Source organism: Oncorhynchus nerka, unplaced genomic scaffold (genome assembly GCF_034236695.1).
Source record: "Oncorhynchus nerka isolate Pitt River unplaced genomic scaffold, Oner_Uvic_2.0 unplaced_scaffold_419___fragment_1, whole genome shotgun sequence".
NCBI classification, from domain to species: Eukaryota; Metazoa; Chordata; class Actinopteri; order Salmoniformes; family Salmonidae; genus Oncorhynchus; species Oncorhynchus nerka.
This window is the reverse complement of record NW_027040424.1, coordinates 134,314-160,000: the sequence shown is the minus strand read 5'-3', so window position 1 is coordinate 160,000 and position 25,687 is coordinate 134,314. Positions and strand designations below refer to the sequence as shown.

The following is a 25,687-nucleotide window of genomic DNA, read 5'->3' as shown; positions in this document are numbered from 1 at the left end:
CTAACCTACTCTCTCTTCTGGTCTCTCTCTCTACTAACCTGCTCTTTCTTCTGGTCTCTCTCTCTCTACTAACCTGCTCTCTCTCTGTCTACTAACCTGGTCTCTCTTCTGGTCTCTCTCTCTCTACTAACCTACTCTCTCTTCTGGTCTCTCTCTCTCTCTCTACTAACCTGCTCTCTCTTCTGGTCTCTCTCTCTCTCTACTAACCTGCTCTCTCTTCTGGTCTCTCTCTCTCTACTAACCTGCTCTCTCTTTTGGTCTCTCTCTCTCTCTACTAACCTGTTCTCTCTCTACTAACATACTCTCTCTTCTGGTCTCTCTCTCTACTAACCTGCTCTTTCTTCTGGTCTCTCTCTCGACTAACCTGCTCTCTCTAATGGTCTCTCTCTCTCTCTACTAACCTGCTCTCTCTTCTGGTCTCTCTCTCTCTCTACTAACCTGCTCTCTCTTCTGGTCTCTCTCTCCCTCTACTAACCTGCTCTCTTTTCTGGTATCTCTCTCTCTCTCTCTCTCTCTACTAACCTGCTCTCTCTTCTGGTCTCTCTCTCTACTATCCTACTCTCTCTTCTGGTCTCTCTCTCTCTCTACTATCCTACTCTCTCTTCTGGTCTCTACTCTCCTACTCTCTCTTCTATCTCCACTAACCTACTCTCTCTTCTGGTCTCTCTCTCTACTAACCTACTCTCTCTTCTGGTCTCTCTCTCTCTCTATCTACTACTCCTACTCTCTCTTCTGGTCTCTCTCTCTCTCTCTCTACTCTCTCTTCTGGTCTCTCTCTCCTACTAACTCTCTCTTCTGGTCTCTCTCTACTATCCTACTCTCTCTTCTGGTCTCTCTCTCTACTAACCTACTCTCTCTTCTGGTCTCTCTCTCTCTACTATCCTACTCTCTCTTCTGGTCTCTCTCTCTCCACTAACCTACTCTCTCTTCTGGTCTCTCTCTACTATCCTACTCTCTCTTCTGGTCTCTCTCTCTACTAACCTCTGGTCTCTCTCTCTCTCTACTAACCTCTCTTCTGGTCTCTCTCTCTCTACTATCCTCTCTCTTCTGCTCTCTCTTCTGGTCTCTCTCTCCACTAACCTACTCTCTCTTCTGGTCTCTCTCTACTATCCTACTCTCTCTTCTGGTCTCTCTCTCTACTAACCTACTCTCTCTTCTGGTCTCTCTCTCTCTCTCTCCTACTAACCCTCTCTCTTCTGGTCTCTCTCTCTCCACTAACCTGCTCTCTCTTCTGGTCTCTCTCTCTACTATCCTACTCTCTTTTATGGTCTCTCTCTACTATCCTACTCTCTCTTCTGGTCTCTCTCTCCCTCTACTAACCTGCTCTCTTTTCTGGTATCTCTACTAACCTGCTCTCTTCTGGTCTCTCTCTCTCTCTCTCTCTCTCTCTCTCTCTCTCTACTAACCTGCTCTCTCTTCTGGTCTCTCTCTCTACTATCCTACTCTCTCTTCTGGTCTCTCTCTCTCTACTATCCTACTCTCTCTTCTGGTCTCTCTCTCTCTACTATCCTACTCTCTCTTCTGGTCTCTCTCTCTACTAACCTACTCTCTCTTCTGGTCTCTCTCTCTCTCTACTATCCTACTCTCTCTTCTGGTCTCTCTCTCTCTACTAACCTGCTCTCCTACTCTCTCTCTTCTGGTCTCTCTCTACTACTCTCTCTTCTGGTCTCTCTCCTAACCTCTCTCTTCTGGTCTCTCTCTCTACTAACCTAACTCTCTCTTCTGGTCTCTCTCTCTCTCTACTATCCTACTCTCTCTTCTGGTCTCTCTCTCCACTAACCTACTCTCTCTTCTGGTCTCTCTCTACTAGCCTACTCTCTCTTCTGGTCTCTCTCTCTACTAACCTACTCTCTCTTCTGGTCTCTCTCTCTCTACTATCCTACTCTCTCTTCTGGTCTCTCTCTCTCCACTAACCTACTCTCTCTTCTGGTCTCTCTCTCTACTATCCTACTCTCTCTTATGGTCTCTCTCTACTATCCTACTCTCTCTTCTGGTCTCTCTCTCTACTAACCTACTAACCTACTCTCTCTTCTGGTCTCTCTCTCTCTCTCTACTCTCTCTTCTGGTCTCTCTCTACTAACCTACTCTCTCTTCTGGTCTCTCTCTCTCTACTATCCTACTCTCTCTTCTGGTCTCTCTCTCTCTACTAACCTGCTCTCTCTTCTGGTCTCTCTCTCTACTATCCTACTCTCTCTTCTGGTCTCTCTCTCTCTACTATCCTACTCTCTCTTCTGGTCTCTCTCTCTCTACACTGTCCTACTCTCTCTTCTGGTCTCTCTCTCTCTCTCTCTCCCTCTAACCTGCTCTCTCTTCTGGTCTCTCTCTCTACTAACCTACTCTCTCTTCTGGTCTCTCTCTCTCTCTCTACTATCCTACTCTCTCTTCTGGTCTCTCTCTCTCTACTGTCCTACTCTCTCTCTTCTGGTCTCTCTCTACTATCCTACTCTCTCTTCTGGTCTCTCTCTCTACTATCCTACTCTCTCTTCTGGTCTCTCTCTCTACTAACCTGCTCTCTCTTCTGGTCTCTCTCTCTCTACTAACCTGCTCTCTCTCTCTCTACTAGCCTGCTCTCTCTCTGTCTACTAACCTGGTCTCTCTTCTGGTCTCTCTCTCTCTACTAACCTACTCTCTCTTCTGGTCTCTCTCTCTCTCTACTAACCTGCTCTCTCTTCTCGTCTCTCTCTCTCTCTACTAACCTGCTCTCTCTTCTGGTCTCTCTCTCTACTAACCTGCTCTCTCTTTTGGTCTCTCTCTCTCTACTAACCTGTTCTCTCTCTACTAACATACTCTCTCTTCTGGTCTCTCTCTCTACTCCCCTACTCTCTCTCTCTCTCTACTAACCTGCTCTCTTCTTCTGGTCTCTCTCTCTGGACTAACCTGTCTCTCTCTAATGGTCTTCTGGTCTCTCTCTCTACTAACCTGCTCTCTCTTCTGGTCTCTCTCTCTCTCTCTACTAACCTCTCTCTCTTCTGGTCTCTCTCTCCCTCTACTAACCTGCTCTCTTTTCTGGTACCTGCTCTCTCTCTGGTCTCTCTCTCTCTCTACTAACCTGCTCTCTCTTCTGGTCTCTCTCTCTACTAATCCTAACTCTCTCTTCTAACATACTCTCTCTCTGGTCTCTCTCTCTCTCTACTAACCTACTCTCTCTTCTGGTCTCTCTCTCTACTAACCTACTCTCTCTTCTGGTCTCTCTCTCTCTCTACTACTCCTACTCTCTCTTCTGGTCTCTCTACCTGCTCTTTCTTCTGTCTCTACTCTCTCTTCTGGTCTCTCTCTACTATCCTACTCTCTCTTCTGGTCTCTCTCTCTACTAACCTACTCTCTCTTCTGGTCTCTCTCTCTCTACTATCCTACTCTCTCTTCTGGTCTCTCTCTCTCCACTAACCTACTCTCTCTTCTGGTCTCTCTCTACTATCCTACTCTCTCTTCTGGTCTCTCTCTCTACTAACCTACTCTCTCTTCTGGTCTCTCTCTCTCTACTATCCTACTCTCTCTTCTGGTCTCTCTCTCTCCACTAACCTACTCTCTCTTCTGGTCTCTCTCTCTACTATCCTACTCTCTCTTATGGTCTCTCTCTACTATCCTACTCTCTCTTCTGGTCTCTCTCTCTCTACTAACCTGCTCTCTCTTCTGGTCTCTCTCTCTCTCTCTCTCTCTCTCTACTAACCTGCTCTCTCTTCTGGTCTCTCTCTCTCTCTCTCTACTAACCTGCTCTCTCTTCTGGTCTCTCTCTCTCTCTACTAACCTACTCTCTCTTCTGGTCTCTCTCTCTCTCTACTATCCTACTCTCTCTTCTGGTCTCTCTACTGACCTACTCTCTCTTCTGGTCTCTTTCTCTATACTATCCTACTCTCTCCTCTCCCTGTCACTTTCAGCTTTCTGAGTTTTCTCTGGTTCCTTTTATAAACTGATCAATAGAAAGAGAGCCAGAGAGAGAATGGAGAAAGGGGGGTGGAGAGAGAGAGGGGGTAGAGAGAGAGAGGGGAGATGGAGAGAGAGGGGGATGGAAAGAGAGGGGGGTGGAGAGAGTAGATGGATAGAGAGTAGATGGATAGAGAGGGGGATGGAGAGAGTAGATAGATAGAGAGGGGGATAGAGAGTAGATGGATAGAGAGTAGATGGATAGAGAGGGGGATAGAGAGAGTAGATAGATAGAGAGGGGGATAGAGAGTAGATGGATAGAGAGTAGATGGATAGAGAGTAGATGGATAGAGAGGGGGATAGAGAGAGTAGATAGATAGAGAGGGGGATAGAGAGAGTAGATGGATAGAGAGTAGTTTTTGTTGTTTTTCACCTTATATATTCACTTTGTATGTTGTCTACCTCACTTGCTTTGGCAATGTTAACACATGTTTCCCATGCCAATAAAGCCCTTGAATTGAAATTGAATTGAGTAGATGGATAGAGAGGTATAGTATTCCCTTCATTTTCAGCACCTCTCACAGAAAGCTCATGCCAGTCAGCAGTGAAACAGTTAAACAGTGTGTACGTGTGTTTGAGTTATCAGAGCTGTTGCAGCTAGTCTCTGCATAGTGCAGGGTTGGAGCGAAGGATGGAGAGAGAGGAAAGAGGGAGATGGAAAGGGAAGGATAGTTGTGCTGACTGGACATCTGGCGAGGGCACTAGTGTCATTCTCTTTCTTCATCTGTTCTGTCGTTTCCTTGCCTTCCTACCTCCCTCCATCCATAACCAAGACCACGACATAACCAAGACAAAGACGTAACCAAGACAACAATGTAACCAAGACAACAATGTAACCAAGACAACGACGTAACCAAGACAACGACGTAACCAAGACAACAATGTAACCAAGACAAACCAAGACAACAACGTGACCATGACAACAACGTAACCCGGACAAGACAACAATGTAACCAAGACAACAACGTAACCTAGACAACAACGTAACGCTGACAACAACATAACCCAGACAACACAAACAGAGTGAGAGAGACCACCCAGTACTGTGTATCTCACTTCTAGATGTCAGTCAGATTGGGATAGGTCTGGGAGAGCGTGTGTGTGTGTGGGTTTAAATAATTCACTGTGCTCGTAGCAGCATGAACAAATGACATCTCTGCTGTGGGAAAGTGGGTTTTTATAAGAAGCACTTAGACAGTGTATGTTTGTGCATGTCTGTGCTAGTGCACTTAGCTCATGATGGATAGATAAGGCAATGAAGGATACTATACTGTATTCAACACACACACACAGGTTAGGGTCAGGTTAGACTAGATACAATTTATAAGGTTAGGGTCAGGTAAGACTAGTTAAGGTTAGGGTCAGGTAAGTGGTTAACATCTAAATATTGCACTACTTCTAGTGTTTCTACCTGGCCCTTAGCGACTGCAAAACCTGGCACTTAGTGACCACATTACCTGGCCCTTAGCGACGGCATCACCTGGCCCTTAGCGACCGCAATACCTGGCCCTTAGCAACTGCAAAACCTGGCCCTTCGTGACCACATTACCTGGCCCTTAGCGACGGCAGCACCTGGCGCTTAGCGACGGCATCACCTGGCCATTTGCGGCGGCATCACCTAGCGCTTAGCGACGGCATCACCTGGCGCTTAGCGACGGCAGCACCTGGCCCTTAGCGACGGCAGCACCTGGCCCTTAGCGACGGCAGCACCTGGCCCTTAGCGACGGCAGCACCTGGCCCTTAGCGACGGCAGCACCTGGCCCTTAGCGACGGCAGCACCTGGCCCTTAGCGACGGCAGCACCTGGCCCTTAGCGACGGCAGCACCTGGCCCTTAGCGACGGCAGCACCTGGCCCTTAGCGACGGCAGCACCTGGCCCTTAGCGACGGCAGCACCTGGCCCTTATCGACCACATTATGGACAGAGGTTTCCATTAGAACCAGAACCTTCTCAACACATGGATGATCGCACACACACACACACACACACACACACACACACACACACACACACACTGCAAATGTCAGATCTGAGGACTCTTGAGTGTGTTTTGTGAGCAACATGGCTAAATATTATTGTAATTTCTGAGTGAAATTGACGTGTGTGCAGGATTTCAATCCAGCCCTGCATTAAATCACACCAGATACACTTCCTCCAATGTGAGTATTGATGACGGTGGCTGATAACTACTTTGTGTACACACACACACACACACACACACACACACACACCATGCCTATATGTTGTGTGTTGCTGGAGCATCTAAGGTTACACACTCAGGAAATGGACTCTCTCAACCCCCCCCCCCACACACACACAGAGAAACACAGATAGGAGAGGTGTGTGTGTGTGTGTGTGTGGTGGGGGTGGGGGACTCTAATCTTCACTCTGTCCTGTAATTGTTTTGGGCTTTACGAGGGATTACAACATTATCATTGTGTGTTGATGTGATATTTGGATGTCCACTGGATGTCATAAGGTGAAAGCACCAATTTGTAAGTCGCTCTGGATAAGAGCGTCTGCTAAATGACTTAAATGTAAATGTAAATGTAAATATTTGAATTATGAGTCCTCTCCCCTCTAACATAACACCAGTGTCTGCTGCTGTAATCTGTGGTCTGTGAGGGATTACAACATTATCACTCACAGAGATTATCACTCACAGAGATCTATGCTGCCCTACCAAGCAAAAAAAAGGGCAGTAACTGCTCATTTGGTTCGAAAATGAGTTAATGTCATTTTTGCAACATTAAATACGTGCTTAATCAGGCGGACAAGTATCCTGCCTCTATTAAATAAATAATTGTGTTTAGGAGTGGGGGTCATGTTAACTGTATAAAGGTACTGTGAAAACCAAGGTAAATAAATAAAAAAATTCTCAGTTCAACACTATGAATAGTTACTGCCTTTTTGCTTGGTAGGGCAGTATAGCTGTTGGTGTTATATGACACTGCAATAGAAGTGGACTTGCTATTTACTTTGTCGTCGTCGTCCCCCCCGCCCCTAACAGCAGCGTCCCCTCCAGAAGTCCTTTGCCGCCTCTCTGTGTCGTGAGTCTCACTGGAAGTGCCTCCTCTTGACTCTTCTCATGTACGGGTGCTTTGCCATGCTGGGTTGGTGTGCAGTCTGCCGTGTGCCTGTCCTGGGCTCCGGGGAGCACGTGGTCGTCTCGGCTACGGCTGCCACTACCGCCGCCTCCTCTGGCTTGCCTCAACTACACCTTGACAGGTTAGTGTGTGTTACGTTTACTTCAGTCGTCTCCCACTACCCTAAAAAAAGAAAATACAGCAAATCTTCAAGAAATGTTCTTCAGGGAATCTTCCTTTTCTAACTTGACCCTTTTGTGTTTTATGTTAATTGTCTCTTCTCGTTTGTTGCTTTGTTTATCGCTTTTATGGTTTTGTTTTTACTGCTGTAAATAAGTGTTAATGGGGTTTTAAATAAAGTTAAATACACTTTAAATAAAGTTAAATACACATTTAAATAAAGTTACATTCTCTTTTAAATGAAGTTAAATTCTCTTTTAAATAAAGTTAAATACACATTTAAATAAAGTTACATTCTCTTTTAAATGAAGTTAAATTCTCTTTTAAATAAAGTTAAATACACATTTAAATCAAGTTAAATTCTCTTTTAAATAAAGTTAAATACACTTTACATAAAGTTAAATACAGGTTAAATAAAGTTAAATGCACTTTAAATAAAGTTAAATTCTCTTTTAAATAAAGTTATATTCTCTTTTAAATAAAGTTCAATTTTCTTTTAAATAAAGTTCAATTCTCTTTTAAATCAAGTTGAATAGACATTAAATAAAGTTTATTACACTTTAAATAAAGTTAAATGCACTTTAAATAAAGTTAAATTGAAGTTGAATTGTGTTTGTATCCTCCATCCAGTTCAAGAGGCTATCTGTACATTCCTAAAAGCCTCTGCATTTACTGCGATACGGTCTCTGCAGAAGTCATGGCATTCACACTTCCCGCCCCCACCTACCGTCAACCAATCATGTTACAACATTTGGGTGGCGCACGGCGATGCGGTACAGAGCTCAGTTTGGCCTCTGTCTGCCTCCAGAGGCTCCACAATTCCGTCACACCATCCATATGGATGGTCCATCCGAACTTTTAAATAAAGTTTGATTGTGTTTGTATGAACATGACCTTTCTCTCTCTTTCTCCCTCCTCTCTCTCTCCCTCCCCCTCCTCCTCTCTCTCACTCTCTCCCCCTCCTCTCTCTCTCTCTCTCTCTCTCTCTCTCCCCCTCTCCCCCCCCTCCCCCCCCTCTCTCTCCCCTCTCTCTCTCCCCCTCCTCTCTCTCTCTCCCTCCCCCCTCCTCTCTTCTCCCTCTTCTACAGCCCATGTTCCAGTGGTTATGTGTATATTCCTCTAGCCTTCCTAGCTATGCTGTATGTGGTGTATCTAGTGGAATGCTGGCACTGTTACTCCAAGACCGCCATTTTGGCTCACGCGGAGACGGCAGAGGTACGTGACTTTGACTTTCATTTTGGTTGAGACTCTCATTGTGTGTCCCTATCTGTTGTTATTTTGGGGAAATCTAATTGGCTTTGGTAAAGTGGGCAAGGGGTGTTTAGTAGAGTGAGTTGGGGAGACTGACTGTGTGTCCAGGTGAGTTGGGGAGACTGACTGTGTGTCCAGGTGAGTTGGTGAGACTGACTGTGTGTCCAGGTGAGTTGGGGAGACTGACTGTGTGTCCAGGTGAGTTGGGAGACTGGGGAGACTGACTGTGTGTGTGTGTCCAGGTGAGTTGAGGAGACTGACTGTGTGTGTGTGTGTGTCCAGGTGAGTTGAGGAGACTGACTGTGTGTGTGTGTGTCCAGGTGAGTTGGGGAGACTGACTGTGTGTCCAGGTGAGTTGGGGAGACTGACTGTGTGTCCAGGTGAGTTGGGGAGACTGACTGTGTGTCCAGGTGAGTTGGGGAGACTGACTGTGACTGTGTGTCCAGGTGAGTTGGGGAGACTGACTGTGTGTCCAGGTGAGTTGGGGAGACTGACTGTGTGTCCAGGTGAGTTGGGGAGACTGACTGTGTGTCCAGGTGAGTTGGGGAGACTGACTGTGACTGTGTGTCCAGGTGAGTTGGGGAGACTGACTGTGACTGTGTGTCCAGGTGAGTTGGGGAGACTGACTGTGTGTCCAGGTGAGTTGGGGAGACGGACTGTGTGTCCAGGTGAGTTGGGGAGACTGACTGTGTGTCCAGGTGAGTTGGGGAGACTGACTGTGTGTCCAGGTGAGTTGGGGAGACTGACTGTGTGTCCAGGTGAGTTGGGGAGACTGACTGTGTGTCCAGGTGAGTTGGGGAGACTGACTGTGTGTCCAGGTGAGTTGGGGAGACTGACTGTGTGTCCAGGTGAGTTGGGGAGACTGACTGTGTGTCCAGGTGAGTTGGGGAGATGGACTGTGTGTCCAGGTGAGTTGGGGAGACTGACTGTGACTGTGTGTCCAGGTGAGTTGGGGAGACTGACTGTGACTGTGTGTCCAGGTGAGTTGGGGAGACTGACTGTGTGTCCAGGTGAGTTGGGGAGACTGACTGTGACTGTGTGTCCAGGTGAGTTGGGGAGACTGACTGTGTGTCCAGGTGAGTTGGGGAGACTGACTGTGTGTCCAGGTGAGTTGGGGAGACTGACTGTGTGTGTGTCCCCAGGTGTATGAGCGTGTCACAAAGCTCCAGCAGGCCACTCCCTGTATCTGGTGGAAGGCCATCAGTTACCACTACGTCAGACGGACCAGACAGGTGACCAGGTATCGCAACGGAGACGCTTATACCACCACACAGGTAAGGATACACTCACAGGTTAGCAGGAAGGGGTGAAAACCCACACCTCCAGCTCTGAGTTCAATTACACTACAACATTACCCCTGTAACATGTCTCTCTCTACCCCCCATACAACATTACCCCTGGAACATGTCCCTCTCTACCCCCCATACAACATTACCCCTGTAACATGTCCCTCTCTACCCCCCATACAACATTACCCCTGGAACATGTCCCTCTCTACCCCCCATACAACATTACCCCTCTAACCTGTCTCTCTGTACCGCCCATACAACATTACCCCTGTAACCTGTCCCTCTCTACCCCCATACAACATTACCCCTGTAACATGTCCCTCTCTACCCCCCATACAACATTACCCCTGGAACATGTCCCTCTCTACCCCCATACAACATTACCCCTCTAACCTGTCTCTCTGTACCGCCCATACAACATTACCCCTGTAACCTGTCCCTCTCTACCCCATACAGCATACCCCTGTAAACATTACCCCTGTAACCTGTCCCTCTCTACCCCCATACAACATTATCCCTCTAACCTGTCTCTCTGTACCCCCCATACAACATTACCCCTGTAACCCCTCTACATTACCCCTGTAACCTGTCCCTCTCTACCCCCATACAACATTACCCCTGTAACCTGTCCCTCTCTACCCCCATACAACATTACTCCTGTAACCTGTCCCTCTCTACCCCCCCCATACAACATTACCCCTGTAACCTGTCCTCTCTACCCCCATACAACATTACTCCTGTAACCTGTCCCTCTCTACCCCCATACAACATTACCCCTGTAACCTGTCCCTCTACCCCCCATACAACATTACTCCTGTAACCTGTCCCTCTCTACCCCCATACAACATTACCCCTGTAACCTGTCCCTCTCTACCCCCCATACAACATTACTCCTGTAACCTGTCTCTCTGTAACCCCTCTATATTATATATTTTTCCCACCTTTATTTAACCAGGTAGGCTAGTTGAGAACAAGTTCTCATTTACAATTGCGACCTGGACAAGATAAAGCAAAGCAGTGTGACACGAACAACAACACAGAGTTACACATGGTATAAACAAACGTACAGTCAATAACACAATAGAAAAAAAATTAACTCTATATACAGTGTGTGCAAATAGCATGAAGTAAGGCAATAAATAGGCCATAGTAGCAAAGTAATTACAATTTAGCAAATTAACACTGGAGTGATAGATGAGCAGATGATGATGTACAAGTAGAAATACTGGTGTGCAAAAGAGCAGAAAAGTAAATAGAAACAATATTTTACATTTACATTTAAGTAATTTAGCAGACGCTCTTATCCAGAGCGACTTACAAATTGGTGCTTTCACCTTATGACATCCAGTGGAACAGCCACTTTACAATAGTGCATCTAAGTCTTTTAAGGGGGTGAGAAGGATTACTTTATCCTATCCTAGGTATTCCTTAAAGAGGTGGGGTTTCAGGTGTCTTCGGAAGGTGGTGATTGACTCCGCTGTCCTGGCGTCGTGGGGGAGTTTGTTCCACCATTGGGGGGCCAGAGCAGCGAACAGTTTTGACTGGGCTGAGCGGGAACTGTACTTCCTCAGTGGTAGGGAGGCGAGCAGGCCAGAGGTGGATGAACGCAGTGCCCTTGTTTGGGTGTAGGGCCTGATCAGAGCCTGGAGGTACTGGACGGGAGATGACAAGTGCCTGGATTAGGACCTGCGCCGCTTCCTGTGTGAGGCAGGGTCGTACTCTGCGGATGTTGTAGAGCATGAACCTACAGGAACGGGCCACCGCCTTGATGTTAGTAGAGAACGACAGGGTGTTGTCCAGGATCACGCCAAGGTTCTTAGCGCTCTGGGAGGAGGACACGATGGAGTTGTCAACCGTGATGGCGAGATCATGGAACGGGCAGTCCTTCCCCAGGAGGAAGAGCAGCTCCGTCTTGCCGAGGTTCAGCTTGAGGTGGTGATCCGTCATCCACACTGATATGTCTGCCAGACATGCAGAGATGCGATTCGCCACCTTGGCAAGACGGAGCTGGGGATGAGATAGGTAGATTGGATGGGCTATTTACGGATGGGCTATTTACAGATGGGCTATGTACAGCTGCAGCGATCAGTTAGCTGCTCAGACAGTTGAAGATTAAAGTTTGTGAGGGAAATATAAGTCTCCAGCTTCAGCGATTTTTTTCAATTAGTTCCAGTCATTGGCTGCAGAGAACTGGAAGGAAAGGCGGCCAAAGGAAGTGTTGGCTTTGGGGATGGCCAGTGAAATATACCTGCTGGAGCGGGTGCTACGGGTGGGTGTTGTTATCGTGACCAGTGAGCTGAGATAAGGCGGAGCTTTACCTAGCAAAGACTTATAGATGACCTGGATTCAGTGGGTCTGGCGACGAATATGTAGCGAGGGCCAGCCGACGAGAGCATACAGGTCGCAGTGGTGGGTGGGTGGTGTATGGAGCTTTGATGACAAAACGGATGGCACTGTGATAGACTGCATCCAGTTTGCCGAGTAGGGTATAGGAGGCTATTTTGTAAATGATATCGCCGAGGATCGAGGATTGTTGCGAAATAGGAAGCCGATTCTAGATTTAATTATTTTGGATTGGAGATGTCTAATATGAGTCTGGAAGGAGAGTTTACAGTCTAGCCAGACACCTAGGTATTTGTAGTTGTCCAGATATTCTAAGTTGGAATGGTCCAGAGTAGTGATGCTGGGCGGGTGTAGGCAGCAAACGGTTGAAAAGCATGCATTTAGTTTTACTAGCGTTTAAGAGCAGTTGGAGGCCACGGAAGGAGTGTTGTATGGCATTGAAGCTCGTTTGGAGGTTAGTTAACAGTGTCCAAAGAAGGGCCAGATGTTTACAGAATGGTATCGTCTGCGTAGAGGTGGATCAGGGAATCACCCGCAGCAAGAGCAACATTGTTGATATATCTCAGCCCGAGAATTGAACCCAGTGGTACCCCCATAGAGACTGCCAGAGGTCCAGACAACAGGTCCTCCGATTTGACACACTGAACTCTGTCTGAGAAGTAGTTGGTGAATAAGACGAGGCAGTCATTTGAAAAACCAAGGCTATCGAGTCTGCCGATAAGAATACGGCGATTGACAGATTCAAAAGCCTTGGCCAGGTCGATGAAGACGGCTGCACAGTACTGTCTTTTATCGACGGTGGTTATGATATCGTTTAGTACCTTGAGCGTGGCTGAGGTGCACCCGTGACCAGCTCGGAAACCGGATTGCACAGCGGAGAAGGTACGGTGGGATTCGAAATGCTCAGTGATCTGTTTATTAACTTGGCTTTCGAAGACTTTAGAAAGGCAGGGCAGGATAGATATACTGTAGGTCTATAACAGTTTGGTCTAGAGTGTCACCCCATTTGAAGAGGGGCATGGCCGCAGCAGCTTTCCAATCTTTAGGGATCTTGGACGATACGAAAAAGAGGTTGAACAGACTGGTAATAGGGGTTGCAACAATGGAGGCGGATAATTTTAGAAAGTGAGGGTCCAGATTTTCTAGCCCAGCTGATTTGTATGGGTCCAGGTTTTGCAGCTCTTTCAAAACATCTGCTATCTGGATTTGGGTGAAGGAGATGCTGGGGAGGCTTGGGCACGTAGCTGTGGGGGTGCGGAGCTGTTGGCCAGGGTTGGGGAAGCCAGGAGGAAAGCATGGCCAGCCATAGAGAAATGCTTACTGAAATTCTTGATTATTGTGAATTTATCAGTGGTGACAGTGTTACCTAGCCTCAGTGCAGTGGGCAGCTGGGAGGAGGTGCTCTTATTCTCCATGGAATTTACAGTGTCCCAGAACTTTTGGGAGTTAGAGCTACAGGATGCACATTTCTGATTGAAAAAGCTAGCCTTCGCTTTCCTGACTGACAGCGTGTATTGGTTCCTGACTTCCCTGAAAAGTTATATATCGCGGGGACTATTCGATGCTATTGCAGTCCGCCACAGGATGTTTTTGTGCTGGTCAAGGGCAGTCAGGTCTGGAGTGAACCAAGGGCTATATCTGCTCTTAGTTCTACATTTTTTGAAAGGGGCATGCTTATTTAAGATGGCAAGGAAATTACTTTTAAAGAATGACCAGGCATCCTCGACTGACGGGATGAGGATACCCGGGCCAGGTCGATTAGAAAGGCCTGCTCGCAGAAGTGTTTTAGGGAGCGTTTGACAGTGATGAGGAGTGGTCGTTTGACCGCGGACCCATTACGGATGCAGGCAATGAGGCAGTGATCGCTGAGATCCTGATTGAAAACAGCAGAGGTATATTTGGTCAGAGGGCAAGTTGGTCAGGATAGTATCTATGAGGGTGCCCGTGTTTACAGATTTAGGGTTGTACCTGGTGGGTTCCTTGGTAATTTGTGTGAGATTGAGGGCATCTATTTTAGATTGTAGTACTGCCGGGGTGTTAAGCATATCCCAGTTTAGGTCACCTAACAGAACGAACTCTGAAGATACAGTTGAGGTCGGAAGTTTACATATACCTTAGCCAAATACATTTAAACTCAGTTTCACAATTCCTGACATTTAATCATAGTAAAAATTCCCTGTTTTAGGTCAGTTAGGATCAACACTTTATTTTAAGAATGCGAAATATCAGAAGAATAGAAGAGAGAATTATTTATTTCAGCTTTTATTTATTTATTCACATTCCCAGTGGGTCAAAAGTTTACATACACTCAATTAGTATTTGGTAGCATTGCCTTTAAATTGTTTAACTTGGGTCAAAAGTTGCAGGTAGCCTTCCACAAACTTCCCACAATAAGTTGGGTGAATTTTGGCCCATTTCTCCTGACAGAACTGGTGTAACTGAGTAAGGTTTGTAGGCCTCCTTGCTCGCACATTCTTTTATAGGATTGAGGTCAGGGCTTTGTGATGACCATTCCAATACCTTGACTTTGTTGTCCTTAAGCCATTTTACCACAACTTTGGAAGTATGCTTGGGTCATTGTTCATTTGGAAGACCCATATGCGAACAAGCTTTAACTTTCTGACTGATGTCTTGAGATGTTGCTTCAATATATCCACATCATTTTCCTCCTTCGTGATGCCATCTATTTTGTGAAGTGCACTAGTCCCTCCTGCAGCAAAGAACCCCCACAACATGATGCTGCCACCCCCATGCTTCACGGATGGGATGGTGTTCTTCGGCTTGCAAGCCTCCCCCCTTTTCCTCCAAACATAAAGATGGTCATTATGGCCAAACAGTTCTATTTTTGTTTCATCAGACCAGAGTACATTTCTCCAAAGAGTATGATCTTTGTCCCCATGTGCAGTTGCAAACCGTAATCTGGCTTTTTTTATGGCGGTTTTGGAGCAGTGGCTTCTTCCTTGCTGAACGGACTTTCAGTTGATGTTGATATAGGACTCGTTTTACTGTGGATATAGATACTTTTGTACCTGTTTCCTCCAGCATCTTCACAAGGTCCTTTGCTGTTGTTCTGGGATTGAGTTGCATTTTTCGCACCAAAGTGCGTTCATCTCTAGGAGACAGAACGCTTCTCCTTCCTGAGCGGTATGACGGCTGCACGGACCCATGGTGTTTATACTTGCATACTATTGTTTGTACAGATGAACGTGGTGCCTTCAGGCATTTGGAAATTGCTCCTAAGGATGAGCCATACTTGTGGAGGTCTACCATATTTTTCTGAGGTCTTGCTGATTTCTTTTGATTTTCCCATGTCACGCAAAGGGGCACTGAGTTTGAAGTTAGGCCTTGTTATACATCCACAGGTACACCTCCAATTGACTCAAATTATGCCAATTAGCCTATCAGAAGCTTCTAAAGCCATGACAACATTTTCTGGAATTTTCCAAGCTGTTTAAAGGCACAGTCAATTTAGTGTATGTAAACTTCTGACCCACTGGAATTGTGATACAGTGAATTATAAGTGAAATAATCTGTCTGTAAACAATTGTTGGAACAATTACTTGTGTCATGCACAAAGTAGATGTCCTAACCGACTTGCCAAAACTATAGTTCGTTAACAAGACATTTGTGGAGTGGTTGAAAAACGAGTTTTAATGACTCTATCCTAAGTGTATGTACACTTCCGACTTCAACTGTAGATGTGTAATTCACGTATGGTGTCCAGGGCACAGCTGGGAGCTGAGGGGGGTATAGAACAGGCAGCAACACTGAGAGACTTATTTCTGGAGAGATTCATTTTTAAAATTAGAAGCTCAAACTTTTTGGGCATAGACCTGCAAAGTATGACAGAACTTTGCAGGCTATCTCTGCAGTAGATTGCAACTCCTCCCCCTTTGGCAGTTCTATCTTGATGGAAAATGTTGTAGTTGGGGATGGAAATCTCATAATTTTTGGTTGCCTTCTCAAGCCAGGAATCAGGGAGTGTACTAAAGCAGTGAGTAAAACAAACTTAACTTCTTGCGTCGAGCCAACCCGGATCCGGGATCATGACTACAGCCTCAAGCCCATTACCATAACGCAACGTTAACTATTCATGAAAATCGCAAATTAAATTAAATCAATATGCTAGCTCTCATGCTTATCCTTTTGTTAACAACACTGTCATCTCAGATTTTCAAAAATATGCTTCTCTACCATAGCAAAACTAGCATTTAGCATTTAGCGTTAGCATTAGCATTTAGCGTTAGCATTAGCATTTAGCGTTAGCATTAGCATTTAGCGTTAGCATTTAGCGTTAGCATTTAGCGTTAGCATCACCAGGCAACATTTTCACAAAAACCAGCAAAAACATTCAACAAATCATTTACCTTTGAAGAACTTCGGATGTTTTCAATGAGGAGACTCTCAGTTAGATGGCAAATGTTCAGTTTTCCTGAAAGATTATTTGTGCAGGAGAAATCGGTCCGTTTTCTGCGTCATGTTTGGCTACCAAAAAAAAAACGAAAATTCAGTTATAAAAACGCCGAACTTTTTCCAAAATAACTCCATAATATCGACTGAAACATGGCAAACGTTGTTTAGAATCAATCTTCAAGGTGTTTTTCTACATATCTCTTCAATGATGTATCGTTCCTGGAAGTGTGCTTCTGCTTCTGTATCCCATGGCAAAATGAGTGTTACTGACAATTGCGCACCAATTTAGACAAAGGACACCAGACGGCCCCCTGGCAAATGTAGTCTCTTATGGCCAATCTTCCAATGATATGCCTACAAATACGCCACAATGCTGCAGACATCTTGGATGAACGGCAGAGCGCATAAGCTCGTTCACCACATATTCACAGCCATATAAGGAGACGTTAGTAAAACACAGCGTCAAAAATCCTGTTCATTTCCTGTTTGAAGTTTCATCTTGGTTTCGCCTGTAAGATCAGTTCTGGGGTACTCACAGATAATATCTTTGCAGTTTTGAAAACGTTAGAGTGTTTTCTTTCCAACACTGGCAATTATATTCATAGTCGAGCATCTTTTCGTGACAAAATATTGCGCTTAAAACGGGCACGTTTTTTTATCCAATAATGACATAGCGCCCCCATAGGTTGAAGAGGTTAAGCAGCAGGCTTCTGATGTTGACATGCATGAAACCTTTTTCGGTTACAGAAGTCAACAAATGAGAGCAGCTGGGGACACGCAGGGTCTGGGTTAACCTCTACTTCACCACAGGAACAGAGGAGGAGTATGATGAGGGTACGGCTAAAGGCTATCAAAACTGGTCGTCTAGTGCGTTGGGGACAGAGAATAAAAGGAGCAGATTTCTGATCGTGGTGGGATAGGTTCAGGGCATAATGTACAGACAGGGGTATGGTAGGGTGTGGGTACGTACAGTGGAGGTAAACCCAGGCAATGAGTGACGATAAGAGCGATTGCATCTCTGGACGTAGTTATGATGGGTGAGATGACAGCATGTGTGGGAGGAGGTATCTGAGGCATGTAGAGTGGAACTAGGGGCTCCGCAGTAAACTAAAATAATGATAACTATCATAAACAACAGTATACAAGTCATATTGACATTTGAGAGAGACATAAAGCGAGGCATAAAGCAATCACAGGTGTTGATTGGGAGAGATAGCTAAGATAACAACGGGTGTCCTGTAACCTGTCTCTCTGTAACCCCTTTACATTACCCCTGTAACCTCTCTACATTACCCCTGTAACCCCTCTACATTACCCATGTAACCCCTCTACATTACCCCTGTAACCTGTCTCTCTGTAACCCCTCTACATTACCCCTGTAACCTGTCTCTCTCTAACCCCTCTACATTACCCCTGTAACCCCTCTACATTACCCCTGTAACCCCTCTACATTACCCCTGTAACCTGTCTCTCTGTAACCCCACTACATGACCCCTGTAACCCCTCTACATGACCCCTGTAACCCCTCTACATTACCCCTGTAACCTGTCTCTCTGTAACCCCTCTACATTACCCCTGTAACCCCTCTACATTACCCCTGTAATCCCTCTACATTACCCCTGTAACCCCTCTACATTACCCCTGTAACCTGTCTCTCTGTAACCCCTCTACATTACCCCTGTAACCTGTCTCTCTGTAACCCCTCTACATTACCCCTGTAACCCCTCTACATTACCCCTGTAACCCCTCTACATTACCCCTGTAACCTGTCTCTCTGTAACATCTCTACATTACCCCTGTAACCCCTCTACATTACCACTGTAACCCCTATACATTACCCCTGTAACCTGTCTCTCTGTAACCCCTCTACATTACCCCTGTAACCCCTCTACATTACCCCTGTAACCTGTCTCCCTGTAACCCCTCTACATTACCCATGTAACCTGTCTCCCTGTAACCCCTCTACATTACCCCTGTAACCTGTCTCTCTGTAACCCCTCTACATTACCCCTGTAACCCCTCTACATTACCCCTGTAACCTGTCTCTCTGTAACCCCTCTACATGACCCCTGTAACCCCTCTACATTACCCCTGTAACCCCTCTACATTACCCCTGTAACCTGTCTCTCTGTAACCCCTCTACATTACCCCTGTAACCCCTCTACATTACCCCTGTAACCTGTCTCTCTGTAACCCCTCTACATGACCCCTGTAACCCCTCTACATTACCCCTATAACCCTCTACATTACCCCTGTAACCCCTCTAGATTACCCCTGTAACCTGTCTCTCTGTAACCCCTCTGCATTACCCCTGTAACCTGTCTCTCTGTAACCTCTCTACATTACCCCTGTAACCCCTCTACATTACCCCTGTAACCTGTCTCTCTGTAACCCCTCTACATGACCCATGTAACCCCTCTACATTACCCCTGTAACCCCTCTACATTACCCCTGTAACCGGTCTCTCTGTAACCCCTCTACATTACCCCTGTAACCCCTCTACATTACCCCTGTAACCCTCTACATTACCCCTGTAACCTGTCTCTCTGTAACCCCTCTACATTACCCCCTCTACATTACCCCTGTAACCCCTCTACATTACCCCTGTAACCTGTCTCTCTGTAACCTCTCTACATTACCCCTGTAACCCCTCTACATTACCCCTGTAACCTGTCTCTCTGTAACCCCTCTACATTACCCCTGTAACCCCTCTACATTACCCCTGTAACCTGTCTCTCTGTAACCCCTCTACATTACCCCTGTAACCCCTCTACATTACCCCTGTAACCCCTCTACATTACCCCTGTAACCTGTCTCTCTGTAACTCCTCTACATTACCCCTGTAACCCCACTGCATTACCCCTGTAACCTGTCTCTCTGTAACCCCTTTACATTACCCCTGTAACCCCACTGCATTACCCCTGTAACCCCTCTATATTACCCCTGTCTCTCTGTAACCCCTCTACATTACCCCTGTAACCCCTCTACATTACCCCTGTAACCTGTCTCTCTGTAACCCCTCTACATTACCTCTGTAACCCCTCTACATTACCCATGTAACCTGTCTCTGTAACCCCTCTACATTACCCCTGTAACCTGTCTCTCTGTAACCCCTCTACATTACCCCTGTATCCCCTCTACATTACCCCTATAACCCCTCTACATTACCCCTGTAACCCCTCTACATTACCCCTGTAACCTGTCTCTCTGTAACCCCTCTGCATTACCCCTGTAACCCCTCTACATTACCCCTATAACCCCTCTACATTACCCCATGTAACCTCTCTACATTACCCCTGTAACCTCTCTACATTACCCCTGTAACCTATCTCTCTGTAACCCCTCTGCATTACCCCTGTAACCCCTCTACATTACCCCTGTAACCTCTCTACATTACCCCTGTAACCTATCTCTCTGTAACCCCTCTGCATTACCCCTGTAACCCCTCTACATTACCCCTGTAACCTGTCTCTCTGTACCAGGTGTACCATGAGAGGGTTAACACCCACGCCTCCAGCTCTGAGTTTGACTACGGTCGTCACCGGGTTAAAGACGTCTCCAAAGAGCTCCAGGGCCTTCAGGAGCATCCAGCTGTCAGGCTCCGCTTCACCAAGTGTTTCAGGTGAACACACACATTTGGAATTCTAGATATTCTTTTACAAAGCATTGTTGAACATTCAGAAAAATATAATTTTCTTGTGAGTTGAGTTTCCCACCTTTAGACTGGTTTGTGCTACTGGAAAACCGCTATGAAATCCAATCTGTCAGTGAATCGATCAATGAATCAATTGTTCCTCCGTTTCAGTTTCGCCAGCGCCCGTGCGGAGGCTGCATACCTCACCCAGCGAGCACACTTCTTCGGAGACAACGAGGGTCTGGATGATTACATGGAAGCGCGAGAGGGGATGCATCTAAAGAACGTTGATTTCCGGGAGCATATCCTGGCGTTCCCGGACCCAACCCGGCAACCGTGGTATTCCCGACCCCGGGTCTTCTGGCTAGCTTCAGTGTTCCTCTTCTCCTGGCCGCTCCGGGTCGTGTCGGAGTACCGCACGGCGTACGTACACTACCACGTGGAGAAACTGTTCGGAGAGGAGACGATCCGTGAGGACGGAGGAGGCGACGGAGTGACGGAGAACGGAGGAACGGCGGGAGGAGAGAGGAGCGTCAACGGAGGGTCGAGCTACAGAGCGATATCGCGGGTGAACACGGTGGACATGACGGAGCTGGAGTGGCATATTCGCTGTAATCAACAAATGGTTCCTTCGTATTCCGAAGCTCTTCTCATGGACTTGGAGAGAGAGAGTAATGGAGGAGTCAGTGGAACAGGAGAAACTAACACCACCACCTCCACACCTGGAGCTCCAGGCTCAGACCCCATCCAGGGGGGCATCCCAGCTGGTATGGCCCACCCAGTGGCCTTCTCTTCGGCTTACCTCCTCCAGAGCTGCCCCCGGTGCCGGAGAACCACGTCCAGCTCCAGCCTACCGTCCAGGCTAAGGGCACCGACAGGGAATCAAGCTCTGCTGAACGGCACCGTGGCTGAGATGAGGGTGAACGGCGTAGGGGGTGGCGGGGGAGGGCAGGCGGGAGGAGGAGGAGGAGGAGGGAGGTTAGTGTTGAGTCGTAGTGGGTTCTCTCTAGGGAGACTAGGGGGAACACGGCCGAGACCGGCGAGTCTGCTTCACTCTCGTAGTATGGGGGGAGGACTGGGAGGAGGACGTGGGGAGGACGGAGGAGGAGGAGGAGTGTTACTGGGGTTAGGGTCCCGGCAGGGTCAGGATGACGAGGAGGAGAGTCGAGGAGTTCTGGAAGGAGAGAGGGATGAAGAACAGGAGGAGGAGGAGGAGAGAGATGAAGAAGCAGTGCATGAGGGAGGAGGAGGAGAGGTAGATGAGGGGGTGAGGGAGGGAGAGAGAGATAGACCTCCGTCTTATCACGATGCGTTTTTCTTCCCGGTGTTGATCGTACACGGAGAGGAGAGCTGCCATGGTGGAGATGATGTGATGGACATAATAGTAAACTAACAGAAAACAAAAGGGTTAAATAAGAGATCAAATTGAAATAGATTGATTGCCATAGTCTGACAGTGGAAAGAAGGGATATTGTAGTACAGGACAAGAAAGAGGGGGATGTTGGAGAGAGAGAGGTCTGATAATATGACAGAGAGAGAGAGGTCTGATAATATGACAGAGATAGAGAGGTCTGATAATATGACAGAGAGAGAGAGGTCTGATAATATGACAGAGATAGAGAGGTCTGATAATATGACAGAGAGAGAGAGGTCTGATAATATGACAGAGATAGAGAGGTCTGATAATATGACAGAGATAGAGAGGTCTGATAATATGACAGAGAGAGAGAGGTCTGATAATATGACAGAGATAGAGAGGTCTGATAATATGACAGAGAGAGAGATAGAGAGAGGTCTGATAATATGACAGAGAGAGAGATAGAGAGGTCTGATAATATGACAGAGAGAGAGATCTGATAATATGACAGAGAGAGAGAGAGAGGTCTGATAATATGACAGAGATAGAGAGGTCTGATAATATGACAGAGAGAGAGAGGTCTGATAATATGACAGAGATAGAGAGGTCTGATAATATGACAGAGAGAGAGAGGTCTGATAATATGACAGAGAGAGAGATAGAGAGGTCTGATAATATGACAGAGAGAGAGAGAGAGGTCTGATAATATGACAGAGAGAGAGAGAGAGGTCTGATAATATGACAGAGAGAGAGAGGTCTGATAATATGACAGAGATAGAGAGGTCTGATAATATGACAGAGAGAGAGAGAGAGAGAGGTCTGATAATATGACAGAGAGAGAGAGGTCTGATAATATGACAGAGAGAGAGAGAGGTCTGATAATATGACAGAGAGAGAGATAGAGAGGTCTGATAATATGACAGAGAGAGAGAGGTCTGATAATATGACAGAGATAGAGAGGTCTGATAATATGACAGAGAGAGAGAGAGAGAGAGGTCTGATAATATGACAGAGATAGAGAGGTCTGATAATATGACAGAGAGAGAGAGAGAGAGGTCTGATAATATGACAGAGAGAGAGAGAGAGGTCTGATAATATGACAGAGAGAGAGAGAGAGGTCTGATAATATGACAGAGAGAGAGAGGTCTGATAATATGACAGAGAGAGAGAGAGAGAGGTCTGATAATATGACAGAGATAGAGAGGTCTGATAATATGACAGAGAGAGAGAGAGAGAGAGGTCTGATAATATGACAGAGATAGAGAGGTCTGATAATATGACAGAGAGAGAGATAGAGAGGTCTGATAATATGACAGAGAGAGAGAGGTCTGATAATATGACAGAGAGATAGAGAGGTCTGATAATATGCAGAGAGAGAGAGGTCTGATAATATGACAGAGAGAGAGAGAGAGATAGGTCTGATAATATGACAGAGAGAGAGATAGAGAGGTCTGATAATATGACAGAGATAGAGATAGAGAGGTCTGATAATATGACAGAGATAGAGAGGTCTGATAATATGACAGAGAGAGAGAGAGAGAGGTCTGATAATATGACAGAGAGAGAGAGGTCTGATAATATGACAGAGAGAGAGAGAGAGAGGTCTGATAATATGACAGAGAGAGAGATAGAGAGAGGTCTGATAATATGACAGAGAGAGAGATAGAGAGGTCTGATAATATGACAGAGAGAGAGAGAGAGAGGTCTGATAATATGACAGAGAGAGAGATAGAGAGAGGTCTGATAATATGACAGAGAGAGAGATAGAGAGGTCTGATAATATGACAGAGATAGAGAGGTCTGATAATATGACAGAGAGAGAGAGGTCTGATAATATGACAGAGAGAGAGAGAGAGGTCTGATAATATGACAGAGAGAGAGATAGAGAGGTCTGATAATATGACAGAGAGATAGAGAGGTCTGATAATATGCAGAGAGAGAGAGAGGTCTGATAATATGACAGAGAGAGAGAGAGAGAGGTTTTAAATGGAGGGTAGTAGACTGAATATTGGAATGTTTTCCAGATACAATATCTATGCAAGGATATTGTCTGAGTATGTTGTTTTACAGATTTCAATGACCCTGTAGGAGGCAGACACTGTATGAGGCAGATACTGTAGGAGACAGATACTGTAGGAGACAGACACTGTAGGAGGCAGACACTGTAGGAGACAGACACTGTAGGAGGCAGACACTGTAGGGGGCAGACACTGTAGGAGACAGACACTGTAGGAGACAGACACTGTAGGAGACAGATACTGTAGGAGACAGACACTGTAGGAGACAGATACTGTAGGAGGCAGACACTGTAGGAGACAGACACTGTAGGAGACAGACACTGTAGGAGACAGATACTGTAGGAGGCAGACACTGTAGGAGACAGACACTGTAGGAGGCAGACACTGTAGGAGACAGACACTGTAGGAGACAGACACTGTAGGAGACAGACACTGTAGGAGACAGATACTGTAGGAGACAGACACTGTAGGAGGCAGACACTGTAGGAGACAGACACTGTAGGAGGCAGACACTGTAGGAGACAGACACTGTAGGAGACAGACACTGTAGGAGGCAGACACTGTAGGAGACAGACACTGTAGGAGACAGACACTGTAGGAGGCAGACACTGTAGGAGACAGACACTGTAGGAGACAGACACTGTAGGAGACAGACACTGTAGGAGACAGATACTGTAGGAGACAGACACTGTAGGAGACAGATACTGTAGGAGACAGACACTGTAGGAGGCAGACACTGTAGGAGACAGACACTGTAGGAGACAGACACTGTAGGAGACAGATACTGTAGGAGGCAGACACTGTAGGAGACAGACACTGTAGGAGGCAGACACTGTAGGAGACAGACACTGTAGGAGACAGACACTGTAGGAGACAGATACTGTAGGAGACAGACACTGTAGGAGACAGACACTGTAGGAGACAGATACTGTAGGAGACAGATACTGTAGGAGTAGGTGATTGTATAAAAAGATGGCTGTTTCCCAAATGGGACCCTGTTCCATATTTTAGTGACCGGAAAAGTTTCTCTGAAATTGGTAAACAAGAGGGCTGGTAAATATGTTTGCGGGGGTACGGGATGTCGCCTTCAGCGACGGGACATCGGACGCCACCATTTAGGATCTGCTCTTTTGAGACAGAGGAGAAGAGGAGGGCAAAGAAAAGACAGGAGGCTGGCGATGAAAGACAAAAACAGAGCATGTGTGTATTCCTCTTTTTAATCTCGTCTTCCACGGAACGGACGGAGAACGAGAGTTCCGTTCTCCACCAATTGAAGGAGAGGAGTTAGATGGAACATTCTGGAAACAGCTCAACATGCTATGGATAGACATGGACACTGAGCATCCAATCATCTGAGAGTGCCATCATGAACCAGTTCTTCTATAAACTGTGTGTGTGTGTGTGTGTGTGTGTGTGTGTGTGTTCACAGTCACCTCTACAGATAGGAGGCTATCTATTTTCCATCACACTGGACCCACAGCCAACAACCCAGCGCAGCAAAACAAAATGGAGGATATCTGATCCTTCCTCTCTGACCTCCTATAGCCTTGTTATCACTGTCTGCCTGCTTGGCGTCTCACATTACACCCTATTTCCTGAGTAGTGCACTACTTTTGACCAGAGGCTTTATGGGACAGCCCTATGTGTATGCATACTGCCCTTTATTTGGTATGTGGCCCTGGTCAAAAGTAGGGCACTACATTGGGAATAGGGCACCATCACTCACTCCGCTGTCTGTATCTACCCAGAGTTCGAGGTGAGGAACTGGGCTCTCTCTCTCTCTGTCTCTCTCTCTCTCTCTCTCTCTCTCTTTCTCTCTCTGTCTCTCTGTCTCTGTCTCTCTCTCTCTCTCTCTCTCTCTCTCTCTCTCTCTCTCTCTCTCTCTCTCTCTCTCTCTCTGGCAGTAATCAACGGTATGTATGGTTGGATTACTGGATCCTCGTGGTTTCTATGACGATCTGAGGTGGTCCTGGTGCGCGGGCTGTGATCCTAGCCCCACCAATGTGTAGCCAACGAGGGAGAGAGAATTACATTCTACTAAATGACAAACTTGACCACAAACAGAGGATGACCTGGGGGTTTTTTCAGCGGTGTGGTCCTTGCTCACACACACTGAGCCTTTGCTTTGGTGTCGTCTCTGTCTTTTTCTGAGAACAGTGGCAAGATAAATCACACTGGTCGCCACGCACACTGGTC

At 46.5% G+C, this 25,687-nt stretch overlaps 1 protein-coding gene across 1 annotated transcript in view; it reads left to right on the top strand.

Annotated features, from left to right (window-relative positions):
* Window positions 1-21,710, top strand: part of LOC115119841 (transmembrane protein 151B-like) — a 32,046-nt gene extending 10,336 nt beyond the window's left edge. Inside the window, exons 4-8 of the mRNA XM_065016814.1 lie at window positions 6,931-7,148; window positions 8,275-8,401; window positions 9,580-9,711; window positions 19,965-20,104; window positions 20,288-21,710. Coding sequence (XP_064872886.1) covers window positions 6,931-7,148; window positions 8,275-8,401; window positions 9,580-9,711; window positions 19,965-20,104; window positions 20,288-21,509 — 1,839 coding nt within the window. The 3' untranslated portion in view covers window positions 21,510-21,710. The remainder of the gene's footprint in view (window positions 1-6,930; window positions 7,149-8,274; window positions 8,402-9,579; window positions 9,712-19,964; window positions 20,105-20,287) is intronic.
* The last annotated feature ends 3,977 nt before the right edge of the window (window positions 21,711-25,687 follow it).